Source organism: Pelmatolapia mariae, linkage group LG16_19 (genome assembly GCF_036321145.2).
Source record: "Pelmatolapia mariae isolate MD_Pm_ZW linkage group LG16_19, Pm_UMD_F_2, whole genome shotgun sequence".
In the NCBI taxonomy this organism is placed as follows: Eukaryota; Metazoa; Chordata; class Actinopteri; order Cichliformes; family Cichlidae; genus Pelmatolapia; species Pelmatolapia mariae.
The window spans coordinates 22833341-22852933 of record NC_086241.1 but is presented as its reverse complement, the minus strand read 5'-3'; the positions used below and the strand labels follow the sequence as shown (position 1 = coordinate 22852933).

The following is a 19593-nucleotide window of genomic DNA, read 5'->3' as shown; positions in this document are numbered from 1 at the left end:
CATGAACAGTTTAGTCTAAAACATTCATACAGCTACAATGTCAAAAATTTGTTCAAATACAGGAAGTGGTCACATTTATTTAGTGCGGCAACTAAAGTACATGCAATTGAGGACTGGGACAAACACATTAACTCTCAACAGTCCCCAGACTTTATTTCCTTCACATTTATTTATTTATTTATTTATTTATTCATTCATTCATTCATTTTTTAATGAATTCAATCCAGGTTTTAGATGCCTAACCTTCCCCAGCACTTGCATTATTTCACAAATCACCTGAAAAACATAGAAATAGTTTGCAAATGCAACGGTCTGAATATTCTGAACTGGAAATGTGCTCTTTATGGAAATTTCCAAACTGTATCTTGTAAGTGCAGAATAGTTGTATATGAATATAACCTTAGGATATACTATGTAGATGTGATGTTTTAGGCATTCCTTTCTTTGAAATCATTAAAGTATTACTTACACAAAAAAAGAACTGCTGCAAGAACACCACATCACCTGTGGTGTGTGACACAGGTAGGGGAGTTCCCAGTGTACAAAGACAGCATCACGTTAGGCTGCCATAGCATGACTAATTAAGCCCTCACATCTATTATATCCACTGAATGAAATGTCTCATGCTCACGGCCCGTGTTTGTCTTTAATAGATTTTAAAGACATTATTATACAAGTTTGACAGTATTCTTTTCAATATTACTTTGCACCATTATGTTGGCATTATAATGACAGTTTTTCTAAATGGCACAGAAAACACATTTCACTGTACACAAGACATTACATCATCCTCTTCATTAGGATGATAAGTGTTTATGCTCTGGCTTTATGCTCACTCTACTTTCACGTTTGTAAGCACAGAAGCAGACAGGGAGGGGGGAGAGAAAAGCTTTCAAACCACGCTCTTGTCTGACTACACGAGTGTCAGAGGCGTGAAAGAGCAAGAGTGAGCACAACACATACAAATAGAGCACGACTGCCAGAGTAACAGCCCACGTTTTTATGCCTCCCTGCCAGCCAGCCTTGCCTACCACACAGAATATCTTATAGCGTTGTGAGCAATTCAACCTGAGCTGACTCGGCCACTCTACGCTGGATTGCTTGTCTGGAACACTTGAGGAGAAAGATGACAAAAGAAGCCAGAGTAAAGCCTCTTTTCTCTTCTGCTATTATCATGTTAATCTCTGTTGCTTATGCCTGTAAACTGCTCAAAAACTAATTTTTAAAAAACTGTAAGAAATAAATACGAATACGGGAAATCATGAAAGGAGACCAAGCAATCAATCACGAGAAAAAATAAATAAAAAAAATAACATGAGACATAATCAAAGGTGACTGTGCTTATTGCAGATTTTGTTATTAGGTCTCACTGAGTTTCACACCTTTTTTTTTTAAGGAGTGACCTGGCCAAGAGGGCAGCAAACATTGTTACAAACAAAAACCACAGAAACCAAGAGTTGGACAACTTCACAACTGAGTGAAGAGAATGCAGTTTATATGCAATAAAAAGTCAAGGGAAGAAAAAAAAAACAACTTAAGTCGAGTTGACTGGGACTGAACAGCACTAAAACTCATGGTTTTGTAGTACAAAAAAAGATGAGCAGTCCAAGGTCAAAATGTATAAATCTTAGGATTTGTTAACAAATGCTGGCCCTGCAAGGTCTCCACCTAAAAGAGAAACACAACAGCATCCTCTGGTGCAGGCTAGGATCCCTCTTTGGAAGGAGGAGACTGAAGCAGGAAACAGTTGCCGTGGAGATGTGGAACACATTAGGTTGCTCGGCAACAGGCCATCATGAACAAGTCAGAGCCACTCCCATGTGTCTCTCATTCCGCCTATCCACCACGTCAGCTTCTTGTGCGGACGGGCTTACTGGCGCCCGATCGACCCCGACTTAACGAAAACAATGTTTGTGCCAAATACCCTCCAGACAACAGAGGAGCTAATCTCGCCTTTAATCTCATCCTTAATCTGTTCAATTCGTTCAATACAGTCAAGCCAGCTAAAAAGACATACCAACGCATTTGCAAACATGGCAGTTACGAAATAAAACTGATGTTTTCATTCACACGAGGAGAGCAATTGAAATACATCAAGTATGTGTTATGCTTATTAAATATTTTAAGGAGCACTGAGAGGGTTATGAGTGATTATTTCCTACTACTTTTTACAGAGTAGTAGCAATGTGAATTAAGGATTTACAAGTACAGCAAAGGTAGTCCAAGTCAAAGTTTAATATTGCCTAACAGCTTTTAGACATTAAAGTGCCTCTTACCTTTGTTCTTGATTTGACTTTTGACTTGACCTTCTGTCGCCTTTTAAGTTTCTTCTTACTCAATGCCTTCTTTCCCCTGGAAGCAAACAGTGATCAGTTAGTTTTGCAAAACTGTGCTCTTTTTAAGCAAAAACTCTGGACTTCTTGTCAACATTCAAACAATGTAGAAGCTTGCTCAAGCTATCATCCAAAGGTGGAAGTGTAAAAATGAAATGTGCACAACTGGATCACTTTATTTGTAAAGCAAAGGTCAACATTGTACTTAAAGAGACAGCACATAGTAACACTTCAGACATGAGGGAAGGTAAACAATTCTTCTTCATGCAAGGTTTCAAACTATGTCAATGTCAAAATCTTAAATTCTTTCTAACGTCCCACACAGCTGTGTCGGTTTCATTTTTGTTTCACTCTGCAGAGCAAGCAAAGCAGAGATCTATAAGCGCAGTTCATCTTGCTTAACCGCCATAAGTGCGTCAGGAAATTCACATTCACTGTTGCCTCTCATATCAAACCTTCCCAAAATAGGCACTAGTTTGTTTCTGCAGAAATTCCCCTTTGATGCCTTTGAGCTGTCACTGAAATCTGTTTTGCAGTGGCTTTTTGTGGCCAGTCTCTTACAAATCCACCTGTCAATAAGATGTAATACGAAGCTAGAAATAGAAACACCACTAAAATTAGTCACCACAGTTACTCACTACAAAAAAAAAGCATAAAATATTTACAGGTTTTAAGTGTCCTATTTTTTTTAACTTAATAGCATAGCTGAATATTGCTTTCCAGCACCATACAAATAGCATGATAGCAGGTCTCAATCAAGGCTGATCCAGATACTCCTTTTTAGCAACTTTCTCCAAAGAGCTTCCAAAACAGGCCAACTGAGCATGCCTATGACTTTTTAAATAAGCAACTTCTTAAATAAGCACTTTTTAAATAAACATCTGGTGGCAGATGTTAGTTGAAAAGGACATGAGCCACCAACTAGACAGACTGAGGATTTTCTTCTGCCTGCTCCTTCATATACACCAATTAATTCAGCATTTGTTTATAAAAACAGAGTAGCGTTCAGCATTATGTTGGTCCTTGGTTAAAGCAACCATTGTACACACTGAGAACAGCAATTGGATTTGTGAGGGGAGGATGCAGCGATGATCCAGCTATTCAGTCTACAACCTGACTGACTAGAATGACGTAAGTGTATTACCCGCTTATGCTAGAACAGCAAATGAGTTCAGCAAATTCCCCACACATCCTCACCCAAACACGGCTCACGTTTCAAACAAGTGTGAGCACAGTAGCAATAAGCAGTTAATGTTTTGTGTTTGTTTGTTTCTTTATTTGTTTGTTGTTTATTTTTTAAATAGACAGCAAGCCAAAGTCAGCCTCGTGACTTTTTTTCCTCTGCCTTTAACCGGTTTAAGTTAAGGTAACCTGGTGAAAGGTCGGATGCTCCGAATAGCTAGCTCACAATGACGCCGTTGGGCCTAATTAGACACACAACACCACTACTTGGCCGGTAATAATGGGTGACAGTGAAGTAAAGTGACGGTTTAATAAATAAATACATAAGTAAACAAACATATTACACAAGTGGGGCGCATTTAGCCGGATCGCACCTCACTCAAAACATCACAAACTACTCCCATGACAGCTAGCCGGCTAGCTCGTTTTGGACGCGAACCCACCCCACAGAGAGGTTTTTCTCGAGTGGACATGTCTCGAGTAGAAAAAGCTTGCATTTTAGTCACAGTGTGTCAGTTCATAGCCGAAGCAGTTTGCACCGGGAATGCAAAGCCCTCGCATCAGGGTGAACTAACGTAACGTTAGCTTAGATGGCTCCCATAAGCTAAGGAAGTCGAAGTCAAAATTGCTACCTAGCAAGCTAACCCCGCAAACAAATTATGGAGTTCCTGACATACTACCCGTAGTTAAAACACGCGCTTGTGTGACAAAAAAATGATTTGCAACCAAAACCATATATAATAAGAAATATGCGTGGAAGTTAGCTCATTGGTATTGACTGACGCACCGCTAAGCAAGGGTTACTCTTAGCTTCGTTAGCCTAGTTAGCCCTACGAATGACAGCCCAGCCTCCGCGATATTTTTGATTTCATTTTATCCGCTCACCTTCCTTGATTTATCCCTTGCTCTTTATCGTTGATGGCGGTGGTATAAATCCGTCTGTATCTCTCCGCCAGGGCTCGTCCTGAGAGTAAAAGCTGGTACCGAGTCCGACAATCCGACTGGACTCCGGGTGTCGGGCAAGAACCCATCCCCGAACCGACGGTGGAGAGGTCGGCTCCTGCTCCAGAAATGACCCTGACACCCAGCCCCATCGACGGCGATAAGGAGGGCAGAATCCCACCACCGGCGGCCGCTGCCGCAGCAGCACACATCATCGTTTTGCAGAACAATGCATATATATGTATATATCACACAAAAGATATCACAGCCAGATAATCTCTAGCCATCAGACGCAATCCACGTGTCGATGTATCCGCCACATGTCACATCATTTGTCCGCTACGAGCTTCGAAAAAACCACAACGAGCATCCACGGTCCTCAGCGGTTATAAGCGCAAATTGTAGCCAATCTGGTGGTGCAGCTAAAAACCCAGTGTAGTCTTGCGATCCGGCCGCAGCGTCAACACGGTGCTCGACTCCAAGGATGATCCTCTCAAATCATAACTGAAATTTCTCGCGAAAAAGCAGAAACGAAAGCATTCATTTAGAAAAATCGCATTGTCGAGTTTCGTTTTTTGCTTCGTTTCTTGAATATTTCTTGACCCCGGAGAGGCAGCACCCTCAGTTGGGCTGCCATCTTAGCTCCATCATCCCTCCCCTCCCTGGACGAGCCTTGCGTCGCCAGCATGCCGGGATATTTTCATACGTCTGAAACGAGCGATGCTATCATTGATTTAGCTGATCAATTACCTCTCTGTGTACACAATCGCTGCAAATGCGTAGTTCACTTTTCAGAGAAATAATCGTCGAGGCTAAGGACGGCCTCACGGATCAAAGGCAAATCCGCAGGGCTATTTTTTGAGCACTGTGCACAGTTGGATTGTGGACATTTAAATTGTAGAAGTCAATACAGCAAGGGCCCCTCCCAGGTTGATCTAAAATTGGCACACACAAATACACAGATGGATTGCTCTTGGAATCGTTGTCCGCAATAAGAGTGGCCTTTAAAAACAGAGTTGCATATTTTTAAAACTGCTTTGATTTTTTTTTTTTTTTTGCGTGCTGCACTATTCCGTTTAGCATTGCTCCATTTACACAGTGAACCCTGTGTAGCTGTGAACCCTGCCCTTTGATCTACCTTCTTGAACTTCTCCTTAGCTGGCACCAGGACTGCAGTTATCGATCTGCCGTCCCTCTTAATTGATCTTCACCGTACTGCTGTGGGGGGATTGTTCACTGAGTGTGATTGTTTTATCTTCTCATTACTGCCTCAGAGTAAAGCTGCACACTACCGAAGTGCGTCAGCTATGCATTACCCAGATTGCGATGGTGATGGCGATATTTTAAAGGGTGACACAGGGGTGCAGGGGGAGCTGCAAGGAGAGAGATAAAAAAAAGAAAAAGAAAAAAGGAGAAACAGTGTGTTGGGTAACAGCAAAATGGAAGCAAAGGCCAAAAAAACACCCTACTGCAGTATAAAGTGGAAAAGGAAACAGGTGTTTATACTTTCACGTATGATATAGCAACGGATGATGCAATTAGCAGGTCATGTTTCAAACATGCTTCGCTGCATCCTTTTAAATGTCTGTGCATGTGGAGGGGTGATGCATTTATTTAGGGAGAGAGAGCGAGAAAGAATGACAAAGGGGTACACAGGCCCTAGTGGTGCTTTATTGGCTGCACAGTATTGCAGTGGCCCAATGACAAGAGAGAGGTAGGTCTACTGTCTCTTCTCATAGCAACCGAGAAAGCATTGAGAGATTATCAGTGTCAGAGTGCCAGCATGCATCTGCCATGGCAAAACCTGAAGAATTGTGCTCTCACAGCTGTCATGTGAAATATTAGAAGTGAAAAGCAGCTCTCTTGAAGTGCATCATAGCAGTTGTAATTGGCTCTACGTGGCAGGTTATGAAAAGAGCACGATTCGGTATTGAAGATGCAGTCACATACAGAGGCTGCTCCCTTATTAACCCCTGGTTTTCTCAGCTCTGGCCAGTTACAGTAAATAGAGGGAGGAGGGGCAGAGATGCCTGGGCAGAGTAGAAGTCCATATAGGACACAAACATGAGCAGAGCTGACAGAGACGATATCCAGCCGCCTCAGACACACACACACACACACACACACACACACACACACACACACACACACACACACACACACACACACACACACACACACACACACACATAGGAGATGGGGCTTCTATTAGAGTCTAAGTAGGTTGTTAGGTTTTACGTTTTAACTCTGATCTCTTTATATCATAGTGTCTCAGCATCATCAGTATTGACCTGACATAATGTGCCTTGACAAAATCAACTATATGGATAGAACTATGTCAGCCTTCAATCATCCTGGGAAATGAAATGTGGTGTTTAAAGTTCAAGCAATTAGTTTCAAACGTGGGTAATCTTTTTCAAGCATCTGTCGTATTTTGTTTCTTTTCATTCATTGAGAATATTAACGATCTAAAACCCAGTAGGACTGTGTTTCTAATGGCAGCTAATGACTCCTAATGTGTTTCTCTACGTGACTGGAGAGGAAATTAATTGGTTCCTCGCACACATCGATGTGCCTCATTTATGCTTGAATGAAAGTGCTGATGTTGACTCAAACCTCTTATGTTCAAATTGCTCGGATTAGAGTGAAATGCATTCACTGCATTATTATATGATTTTTTCCGATTGTATTTCTTCTAAATAGTGCAGTTGTTGCATGTTACAAAAATCAAGAGACCTGTGACCTATAAAGGAAAACTTGAGCTCTTTGTCAGGCAGCTAAAAAAATTTTGTGGAGGCACCAGCTTCCAAATCAAATACAGGGGGCTATACCTGCTGTAGTGACCCTTTGTGACTAAAGGGGCAGCTGAAAGTAGCTTCTGCATTTATCTGTTTGGTATTGACACTTCATATTTACAACTAACTCTTTCAGTCATCTTGATAGCATAGGTTATATTTATTCTTTTCTTCTGACTCACTAACAGTAAATCTTAAGGACATGTTTTGCCTTGAGCAACTTGTCTTACATTTATATATTTCCACGTAGCTAAGCAACCTGGAAAATAATTTCTATCATTATAGCTCTAGCGCCACCCAGTGTTGATCTTTTACTTAAACGTTGTAAAGTCTGCAAAGAGAGCAGAGACATCTCGAACTCTAAGGAAATGAATCTGAGGGTTCTCAAGTTGCTCATTAATATACAGACAAGTTCAGCTAGTTAAAGACAAATCATAATCATAGCTGAGAGGGTATTTCCTTCAAAAATGTGTCTTTTAAAATCTTTGCTTCAGACTGCTTTAACCTTTAAGTCAGGTCTGGATAGCCTGCATTCCTCTCGTACTGTCGCTGTGACTAGGAGGATTTCACCTATCAGTATTGTGTTGTCACACCCATGGATGTTATGCACCTTTCATACCTATGACCATTCAAAAGACGGCACTCCCAATAATCAAGCTCACACACAGACAGTGTGACATTCATGCTTCAAGACTGACTGTCACTTGACATTCTTAAGCATCGGTCTGAGACCTCCCAAGTCTGTCATTGAGCAAGTCAGGTATGTCGGTTTGGCTGGCAGGACACATTATTAATCAGCTGAACTACACGCCATATCAGAAGAAATCTTGTTCAAAGTCTAAATGTTTAAGGCAGCAGAAACAGCTAATCAATCATCAGTAGCCAAGCTGCTTTGTGACCAGACCTCAAAGGCATAAGGTCTGAGTTTGGGTTGTTGTGAAATTTTATTGGACCTCGGTGATGTTAGATAACAAGTACTTTTATTACTATACACGTGTAAAGTATCCACTCCCATCCAAAGTGCTATAAAGTCAAGGGAATGTTGATACATGGTTATATAGCGGGGTAATCCTTTTACCCAGAGGTTCAAACATAAGACCTGTGGGGAGACCCCAATTCAATGAAGGAGGGCACCAGTTTTGAAATTTTAACTGTACTTTTGTAGGTTTTACAGCTTTTGTTAGTGATAAAGACTTCCTCCATGGAGGTTCGCGCTACATGAAAGTAATTAGTAAATGAGAGAAGATAACACTTTTTCAATATCTGCTAAAGACATTTACGAGGAATTTCTGTTTTTCACAATGGGTCCACAGTAAAAAAAAAAAAAAAAGAAAGAAAGAAAGAAAGAAAGAAAGAAAGAAAGAAAGAAAGAAAAGATTACTGGACAGTCTGTGCAATGAGCTACCAGAGCCTTTTCTGTAATTTTACACATTTATTTCTTACATTTTAAGCCCAAAGATAAGCAGATAAGTTTCATTTACTACAGCAGAATTTTTTTTAATCATGGAGAAAAATAGAGACATACTGTTGAAACTGCACTTTTTTCATTATATTAAGTTAGTGCAAGGGTTAAGTGTGCAGTGTCACTTGTCCGGCCCACTTAAGATCAAAGTGTGTTGTATGTGACCCACAGTATAAAACAAGTTTAACATCCTGGTTTTGCATGTTAAGTTGGTATAACTGGTACCTTTGGCAACTCCTTCAGAAATCTACATTAAACATTAAAAACACAGGGTTCTGGTTGAGCTCCCTACGTTCAGCTGTAGGGCTATTGCAAAGGCTCGGGTTTGAACCTGCACCATGCCATTTGGTGCTGTCTATCTCCAAGCTTTACTCTTAACTGTCGTACTAAATGCTAAAAAGCCTCCAAAAATATTCAAATACACCCACAAGCCACTTCATTTAGTCTATCTGCATAACTGAATGCAATAAAAACACCACCACAGGCAGCATTTACATTTAAAATGACAGGCAACCGAGTACACTCTCAGCCTCATGACCCCAATAGAATTATCACCTACTGACAACATCAGCAAAAATGTAGAGGATTCTTAATAGGTGGAATTTATAGCAGAGCTACCATACTGGATTAATTTGGTTAGAAGTGTACCTAATGAAGTGACTGAAGTGTGTGCGCATGCTTTATAATTCTATCTTCAATTTACATTATACCACAATGAGCATAAAAAACCCCAAGATTACTTTCTAGTGTTAAAAATATATTTATGCAAGTTCAAGCATGTAATAGGATTAGGACAGAGAGAATCCCACACCCACATTGGAGGTTTGCTTCCTCATCACTCAAGTTGAGCTGCAGGTATTTCAGCGCTCCACCCAGTTCCATGTTTCTCGAAAAACAAGCAATTAGGAAACACTGATGACGGAGATAGAAACATGTAGAATGAGAGCGACAGAGAGAGAAAACCTATTCTCTGATTCTTCCGTAAAGCCACGCCCGTGGGTGGCCTTGAATCTCCACTCCCTTAAGGTTTAAAGCAGAAGGAATGACAAGGGTGTGATTGTGTAGCGTGACAGACAGGTGTTGAGACCTGAGCTGGAAGTGAGAGTTTTCCATCAAGTCAAAGAGGTTTCTGTGGAGGTATGTACCCTTTCTCTGCGTGTGAATGTTTTATCAATCATTTATTTTAGCTGAAACTGTGTGTAATGATACTTCAGAGGTATTAAAAATACACTCAATAAATTGAGATTGTATATGAGACGAGTTTTTTGAGATGGTGTTTTGCATTGAGGCGTAAAGGAAAATAAATCAGAGAACACACTGTCTGTCGGGTTATGTAATGATATCATTGTAGCGTTCATGTCAGATTGCATTTCTTTTGAGGAAATAATGCGTGCCTTACAGATACAAAGAGGAGTCAGAACAGACTGATTTGCAGTTGTACACTCAAAACAATCATCCTAAATAAAGATGAAGAAATTATTTTGAGTGAAATGTGATGAAAGCGATAAAATCAAAAGTTTTTTTTATTCAAAAAATTAGTCATAGTCAAGGAGAATATGCTTGGTAAAAACAGAATGTATAAAATCAAGTGAAATTCATTTGATCAGATTCCATTAAATGTAACATTTTAAATTGTACTTATGTAACAAAATTACATGGAAACTTTACATGTAATCAAATTACTTAAAGTCAGCATTTTGGGCATAAACGTTTTTTGAGTGTATGTTGAAGGAGCATATTCTGCCTTTAATGTTTTTTCTCACAACAGATCTGATAAACCACTGGATGAGAGATTTGATCTGTTTTATGATATCTTATCTGAAAACATTTAAATTATCTTTTAGAAACTAGAAGATTGTTGTTGTTGTTGTTGTTGTTGTTATTGTCCGATAATTAAATATCCAGTAAAAAAAAACCCCTAATGTGACTCATGAACAGACAAATATGCCATTTACAGTAATAACTTCTGTTGGGGTTGTAAGTCTACCTTGAGGTTTATGATGTATGTTCGTCCTGGAGGGTGCAGATGAAAGGGCGCAATCTTTATCATCGATAGCCTGTGGCCTGTCACGCCTTTCTTCAGCAAAAGGTCTCTGTTTTGATGACAAAGGCGTGTTTGGAGAAGGTGTGTTGTGGGTGGGTGTGTCTTACATGTGGGTACAAATCAAGACTAACCAGTTTAAGCTTAATATTTCCTGAGTGTTAAACAGAACTTTTGATTTACTACAGACGCAGTTTCAAACCCAACAAGGCAAGCTCATAAATCCAGTCTGTCCATTAAGGGCATGTGTGTGCTCATGACACAAGTATACAGATGGCAGAAAGTAGTGATTACTTGTTCACTTCATTATGCAGCATAAAGACACCAACGGCACATGAAAGGTTTTAGCCTAGCGTGCCACCCAGTGGCTAATGAGCTGTGCTCCTTTTTTTTCTGTTACGTCATCAATGTTCTTGTTGTTTCACACTTACAGGTAAAATTTCAAAATGAGCGCTTACAAAACTGGTAAGTTGAGAAATATCAAAGAATAAAATTTACGAAGCAAATTCTATGTAATGTGGATTTTTAAAATAGCAGATGCAAGACTGAAAGGTTCCAGTAGTTATATGACTCTGTTGCATATTAATTATGTTAATAATATACTTAATATATTTAAAACATGCATGAAATTGTTTCCCTTTATTATTGCACTCACTGAAATAGGTTAGATTATTGCTTGTAGTCAAAATGAGTATGTAAACTAAAAAGAATTTGTCAAAATAAAAACAATGGGGGAAAAACAGTAAAATAGACTGAAAGATATATTGCATATTATAAATATATAAAGATATATAATTTTGTATATTAATAGTGATATAAATGATACAGAAATTCGAATTACAAATAATAAACCAATCAATTTTAAAAACAGAGTAGTTTATTTCATCTAAGACTTAAAATACTTACAAATGCACAAGCCCAGTACTTATGTTGGCCCCATACATGCTATATTTTAATTTAATTTTTAAGTGCATCACAGTGAGAGAAACCACAGCTCGAATAGAGCAATGTGCAGTTGTTGCAGTGTGCAGCAGTAAAGACAAGACCTTAGATGCAAAAAAAAAAGGGTATTCATTGATTAGAAAACTTTATAAATACCTTCCTCATTTAATTTTCAGGAGCAGTGTGCTAATTAGTTTTTAAATGGTTCTATTATGTTCTGTTAAACAGGTATTAACTTTTAAATCCTTAAAAACAGTGTGTTACTTAATTAAGTAAATGAATAATAAATGTTTAAGTTTTTTCTGTCCTGTATTACCAGGCAAGACGTCTCTTCTAAAAGACAACAGCTGGATCAGAAAACCAGATGATGAGGATGAACCTGTTGAGTAAGTACACCAAGGATAAAAGTTAAAACCCAGATGCTTACTCACACATGCATTTAGGGAATGGCAGAATTGTTGGGTGTGACTTTTGGGTCAAAGCTCAGATTTCTTTCAACCTTAAAAAAAGGCCTTCTCACATTCCTCTTGCGAGTCACAGCATTGAGTCATCTCTGTGTAAATAGTTTTTTTTCTCATACAGCCAAGATCCAAACTTCGCCAGAAGTGTTCTAGGCCGATACAAATCCAATGAAACTCTTGCGAGGTAAAACAAACATTTAAATTCACCTTAATTTGCAGACAAATGAAGGAACACTAATATGTTCTCTGATGACTGGTTTCAAGTTAAGAAAAGAGTCTCTTATTCTTTTGCATCCTGTAAATTTTTATGCATTTCTCACAGTGTAGAGCCCGAAGAAGAAAAATCCACCAAACCAGGCAACACAGCTACATCTGTGCAAGAGCTCAGCAAGAGGTACCATTTGTGTGACATATGTGATATATTTAAATAAAAGCCATATAAATGGCAGGAACAATAATGTGTTATTTCTCTCACTGAAGGTTCGGTGGAAAGCAAAATGACCTGAAGACCAAGTTAGTACAGTTTTCTTCTATTACAGTCATAGTTTTATTACAGCTTTGTTATTATTAATTTGTGCAATTCAAGGCATGAGGTTAAGTAAGAGGTTTTTTTTCTCTTTTGCAGCACTCTTCCTTCCACTAAGACCTCCTACACTAAAAGGTACATTTTTGTAAAGCAACTCATAACACAAAATTTACTCTTTCTGGAATTTTTGAATAGGAAATCACCTGAATGATCTGCCTCTTTGTTGCAGCACATATTCATCTGTGAAGGCAGATTCGCCCACCATGTACGTAAAGCTCCAGTCTAATACAGCTAATGCAATACTCAACAGAGGAGAAATTAATATAATGTGTAATTTTGTATTTCGCATGTCCATGCAGCACCACCACAACCAAGACTACTGTGACAGAGTATCCAAAGACAAGGTACACAAGGAATGCATGAACACACCAACAAGTTAATGCATTACAATGACACGTTAAGTAAATGGGTTTCACGTCTCTCTTTTTTCAGCACCAAAACAACCACAGTCACCAAGGATGGATCAACCACTGAGACCACTATTACCACCACCCAAAGCGTCAAGTACGGAACACTGCATCAAGTTACATTATTACACATGTAATCCGCATCATATTATTGACATTTATTTGCCTTTATAGGTCTCCTGTGACTAAAACTCCAATCAACTCTGGGACATTCTCTGAGCGGGTCAGGACTTCCAGCAAAGGGTAAAAATAATGGTGTGATTTATAGTAGAAGCAATACTTTAATTATTTACCCTCAGTATGAGAAACAGCATCATCGTCACTCATCAGGCTGTTGAATCTGAAGTCAAGCAACTAACAAGTATATTTAGTAACATGACCAACATCACTTTTAATCATTACAGGTTAGACTACCCAGGTATACATCAATTAGTTAAAAAAGAGCTCCACTGAAACTAAGTACAACATTTAACAATTGTTTTTATGGAATGAAATCAATCATAATGACCCTGTGAAGTAATAATATCAGACTGTACTTGCCAGAACTTATACACCAGTCCTGTGAGAAGGAAACTCTTGACAGGACTCTATGCAGTCCTGTAAAACACTAAGTACCCACACGGATTCATTAGCTTGTAGAACAACCTTTAGCAGCAAAAACTTGAAGTAATACATTTTCGAATGATTTTATCAGTCACGAGTCGTTAGTCGTTCACTGAGGTTTGTGGACAGTCTTATATCCTGCAACATCATGTCAGTCAGGTTGAGTGATCAATTAAGTGTATTTGATTATCAGTTCCTTACTGCAATTTACCCTCTTAAATTTAATGAAAACATGAAAGGTGTAATTAGTTTTTCATAGAATATACAATGTCACTGTATATATGTATAGCTAAAACTAGGATTTAGTAGTATACTGAACATTGAATATTTTCATACTGACTTATTGCTACTTTCACTTAGAAGTCATAGGCCAGTAAGGTTGAGCCTTCAGATATAATAGTTCACAACACCTTTTGCTTTACAAGCTAACCCAGTATTTTAAAAGCATATTAAAAAATTGCAGCACTTAGATGTATATTTAGAGTTTCTTAAAGGGGCCACATATAAGCACATCATACTACATGAGAGGCTGAGTTTTTCCCCATCTTTCCAAACAGGCAAGAATACCAACCCTACTCACCTACCTTAACGACACCCAAAGTGACGGAGACAACTGTTACCCTCACCAAAGAGTAAGACACAGATTATTCAGTTAGTGTAGAATGATAATCCATGTGTCACCTGCAATTTCAGATTTGTTTATATTTTATTGTTCTGTGCAGTTCGGAGGACAAAGTTTATGACACACACCTCCCCTCATCCATCCAGGATGATCTGTCACCCACAGAGAGGTGAAGCCCAGAACTTAGATTATATTGGTCATGGCACGATGATTTCAGTAATTACATTCTCAGTAAAACACATTTTTCTCTATGCAGCAAAACAACTGTCTCCACAACTAAGACTGTGACAGTGAAAAGCAGCACCGACACAAAGTGAGTACCATCCTAGTGGGGGTGGGGGGGGGGTGGGGGTGGGGGGCTGTATACTGTTAAGATGACATATTCAAATTAGTCAGATAAAAGTAATTTTTTATATAACAATAAATTTAATTTGTCATTCTACTATCTGATATTGAACTGTGCCATGAGATGTACTTTTGTCCAAAACATTGAGCTACCACAATGTAGTTGTCCCCCAGACCTCTGTATTAGTCTCCTTTAGTGTTTAACAAAGCATAGCTGATCAATAAACCATTTGAAAATAAATAGTATACACAACACATCTGACAGAGCAGTGGGAGTGAATATGATTAGTGTTTTTTGCAGTAAATGTTCAGGAATCTAAATATTCCTGACATGGCTAAGTTTGCTGACGTCATGACTCCATGTAAATGACTTTTATTAAACTTTGTAATATGCCAGAGATTTAAAAAAATATTTATTAGTATCATAAAGTTTAGGGAGCTTCCAAGCTCAACGTAGCAAAATGTGATTAAAAATGACTAACAATGTATCTTACTTTTGTCTGTTGCAGTGCTAAAGACCAACTCTATGATACACTCATTCCAGGTTCAGTCAAGGGTGATGACAGGTAATGCATACACTCTTTCATTATGAGTCCTCCCATTTAGCCTTTATACACGCTATAATAAAAATATAATAAATTGTTGCAATTGTTATTGAATTTAATGATGTCGCTTCCAGTGGCCAGCAATGAATGTTTTCATAACAGAAAGTAGAGTTGCTGAAAAGCACACAATGCACGTCACAGTATACCTTATATGTTATATATTAGGTATGTTCTTATAAATGATGTATTGAGATCATTTAAAGTAAGTAAATTGATGCTGTTTAATTTGACACTATAGTCATACATTACTGATCATTATGTAATACCTGATTTTGGCTTCATCACAGCAAATCAATCGTGTCCACTACTAAGACTGTGACAGTGAAAAGCAGCTATGATGAGTAAGTTACTGCAGCACAATACACAAACAGTGGCACTGATATAAATGCACAAACAGTATAGTAAAATGTTTGGTGTTCTTTTTACTTTTTCAGTGATGTTTTTAAAACTACAACCCCCACAAAGACTTCCTTTAAGTAAGATAAACCTTGTATAAACCTCAACTGTTGTACAAAAGAAAACATAATTAAAAAATAAGAACTGCATATACAGTATAATCACTAAATTTACATTTCTGTCATTGCAGAGCTGAGGATCACCTGTATGACACCCTGCTGCCTACTTCCATCAGATCTGATTCCTCTTCCCCAATCAGGTGAGACATCTCAGCGAGCATTTAGTCATTAAAAAAACAAAACAACTATTTCACCATTGTGGTGGATGAAACCTCACATTTTGCCATTTTAGCAGCTCAAGCATCAAAAAGACAGAGACTGTCACTGTGGAGAGCAGCAGAGGGTAAGCAGTAGAAATGAATGACAAAAATGACCAAAAAATGGTGTAGTTTGTGTGTAGTTTTGTCAAATTGACCTTTTTCGTTTATCTTGTCATTTAGAGGAGAAAGCCCCTCTCCAGTGTCAACATCCTCTACCCGCAGCCTCTCCAGGTAAACTAACAGAGCACTCATGGATTACCCATTTACTTATTCAAATTATTATTATTCTCCTTTAGAATTTCTGTTTCTGTATACCTCATCAAACTCTAATTTATTTAATCATAACAATATTTTCTACATCCAGCTCTTTCTTATCAAACTAATTCCATTGCCTCTTTATAGCTACAGTTCATACTCAAGTGATATACCCTCCACTCGCACCACCTCCTATACCATAACTACCAGGTAATTATTATCACTGTCTCTCAACCTTTTGTTATAAAAATATAGTGCAGCGTGGCTGTACTCTTTCTATTATTCCTGATTTGTTCCCTTTTTTCATACTCAGTGATGACTATAGCAGCAACCGCAACACTTATACTTACTCCAGACCAGACTCCAGGTATGAAGCAAAGCAAACAAAGACATTATAAACAGTATGCGCTAAACATATTCTAAACTCCACATGTCATCTCTGGGCCATTTTATCTTTTTACAGTTATGAGTACACCAGTATCACAAGTCCCTCCGTCTACTCTTCTACATCATACAGGAGCCGCAGGTATTAAGTTATTTTTTGAACAAACGAATCCAACACTTATCACTGGCACACAAACACTGTATGAGTTAGTAAAACAACACTCTCTCATTAACTCTCTCAGCAGATCAGATGACATTCTGTCAGAGCCAATCTACTCAAAGTCTTCCGTGAAGAGTGCGTATGCAGCTCCTGAAAGGTAGGAATCGGGCAGCAATAGCCTTTTTAGACAGTGAAAACATTTGTGTGGAAATAAGTGTGCAGACTGACTGTCATCTAGAAGCTCAGTGAAGCTGTACTTGGATACAGTGTTGCTTTGAGCAAAGCATGAATATCGGCATGCTAATATGCTGATATGCAGATTTTAAGCATCTATCACATTAACCACCTTAATACAGCATGTCAGCATGTTAATAATTGCTTTTTAGCAAATACACCTAAAGTAAACCTAAAGATCACGTGTTTGTTTAAAAACCTAACTAGCTGTAGGGGGCATTGCTCAGCATTCAAGGCAATCGAAAAAAATTCGAGCTGTTTGAGGTAGAATTAGGGGACCATTTATTTCTGCTGTAATTGTTTTTGCACCAATCCATCCAATTGTTGGTATTATAGTTTGCTGAAAGTTAAGAAGGTAAACTTGATATTGACAGCAGGTCAATAAGGTTCACCATAGTCTTTCAGACTATGGACTACCTATAAAAAAATTCAGTGGGAATCCCTTATGAGATTTTTAACATCACTAAAATAGTGGTAACTCAACACTGCCACCCCAGACCCTGATTCAACTTAAACTGAGTATGGATCATTGGCTGATACATTTTTAAAAGACAGTTTCCAATGTCACACTCCCCCGATGTGTCTTTTATCCTGTCTTCCTCCCTGAGTTTGGTTCTGCCAGAGTTTTCTTCCTGTTAAAAGGGAGATTTTCCCGTCTGACTGGGGTTGGGGTTTTCTCTGTATTATTGCATGGTTTACCTTAAAATATAAGTGCACTGAGGCAACTGTTGCTGTGATTTGGTGTTATTTAAATAAAACCAAAACAAAATTAATAGAATTAAATCAAGAACACATATATACAGTCACTTTTCTTTTACTCTAATGTAAACTCTTGATAAATCTTTGTCCCACACAGGACAGTGCTAGAGAAAGATCTGTGCACAGTCTGCCGTAAGCCCTTCACTGGTGATGCCAAGATGGTCCTGGATGACATAAATATGAAATGCCATGCTTCCTGCTTTAAAGTGAGTAAAATAATTTTAAGATGGGGCTTTCCTTTCTTTGGTCAACAACAAGCAGTGGTTGAAAAACAACTATGTCAATACTTTACCAAAGTAAAGTCTTAGTATTGTTTTGAAATTACCGGTGACTCATGAACTCCTAATTATTAAGACCTCACAGAATATTTTTGATGTATACAGCCATTGTTGTCTCAGGATTCTGTTTCCTCATGTGAGCATTTGTGTTTTGGCAGTGTGAGGTGTGTAACATTACTCTGGGTAATCTAAAGGCTGGGGACAGCTTGTGGATTTACAAGCGTATGGTGCACTGTTCGAACTGCTTTGAGGTCACCAAAGGTAAGTAATTATTAGGATTTCTTCATTTTCCTGAATGTAAAGCTCCAGTAACTAAATATTTGTACCGTATGTATTACTCTATTTGTTTTAATTTCAAAATGTCTTGGTTCAAATTGCATATCCTTCCCCCACAGAAAAATGGCGACGCTGATGCTCCAAATATACTTAATGGATTATTGATTATCAGCTTTGGGTGTCATGGGATCTCATGGACTAGCATTACAATGAGCTGACAAGTCTTTATGTGGGTGTTTTTTGAAATGACAGTTACGTTTTAATAACATGAATGCAGTATATAATAAAATATATAGTAGCTGTGTTGCCTTGATATTGGTGTTTCTGTATCTACCTCTATGCACCATATCAGCTCTTATTGTCTTTGGCTTGCATTTTGTAGGGAAACTTCATTCTAAAACGATACATTGCAATATTGAGGGCCGGGGGCTTTTTCTTTGTGCAATAAAAGCTATAAAGTGTCTTTATCTAATAAAATTAAAATATTCTACTTCTTTTAAGACTTTTGTGTTTAATTAATTATATACCAGTGAAATGTAATCTAACCATTAAAGTCATAATTTACAGTTAATGAAACTTGATATATTTGACAATTTTAGGATAATTATACAATATATTATCATAAAAATTTATCAACAAACTCATGTCTTCTGCACTGTTTGGTTAATTTAGTGGGTTCAGGAACTTGATTTGGTTTGCGGTCTTCACTTATGTGCAAAAATATTATGCTTTCATATTTTATTAAGACTTTTTATTGAAGATTTTGAGTTTACATTATTAAAAAAGAAACATTACATCGATTTTATATATCCACTGTATATTGGATACATATTTTAGTCTTCAACATCTTTTCTGCATGAGATATCCTTCTAGCTTTGCCATGCAACTCAATTAGCCCAATTAATTTGTATTCAAGAAGCTATATCATATTTTATTTTAGTGACATAGCGCATAATAAGCACTAAATTAAGCTAAATTTGAACTTCTAAAGAGGCCGAACATTGTAATGACAGCATCAGACAGTTGCTGCAGATTTATCAGTTGCATATAATGAAAATCTCCTGTTAGTAAATCGGTGGATGAGAACTGGTGACTCTGGAGGTCATTTGAGTACATTGAACTTGTGGTCATGCTCAAGTAACAAGAAAGCAGTTTGAGATGATTTGTGACATGGCACGTTATCCTGCTAGAAGCAGCCTTCAGAGT

General features: G+C 38.1%; 1 protein-coding gene and 1 long non-coding RNA gene across 22 annotated transcripts in view; one reads left to right on the top strand and one right to left on the bottom strand.

The window, feature by feature from the left end:
- The window catches only part of mycbp2 (MYC binding protein 2), a 62615-nt gene extending 57491 nt beyond the window's left edge, over positions 1-5124 (bottom strand). For 20 of the 21 annotated variants that reach the window (XM_063497255.1, XM_063497259.1, XM_063497257.1 and 17 more), the window contains exons 1-2: positions 4401-5124; positions 2277-2352 (exon numbers count right to left, since the gene is read on the bottom strand). In XM_063497255.1, the coding sequence (XP_063353325.1) occupies positions 2277-2352; positions 4401-4672 (348 nt within the window). In that variant the 5' untranslated portion in view covers positions 4673-5124. The remainder of the gene's footprint in view (positions 1-2276; positions 2353-4400) is intronic. The other variant, XM_063497276.1, reaches the window with a different exon arrangement.
- Positions 5125-12911: 7787 nt separating this feature from the next.
- Positions 12912-13250, top strand: LOC134645178 (uncharacterized). Its single transcript, XR_010096516.1, has 3 exons — positions 12912-12949; positions 13044-13088; positions 13177-13250. It is a non-coding gene; the product is annotated as an uncharacterized LOC134645178 (long non-coding RNA).
- The last annotated feature ends 6343 nt before the right edge of the window (positions 13251-19593 follow it).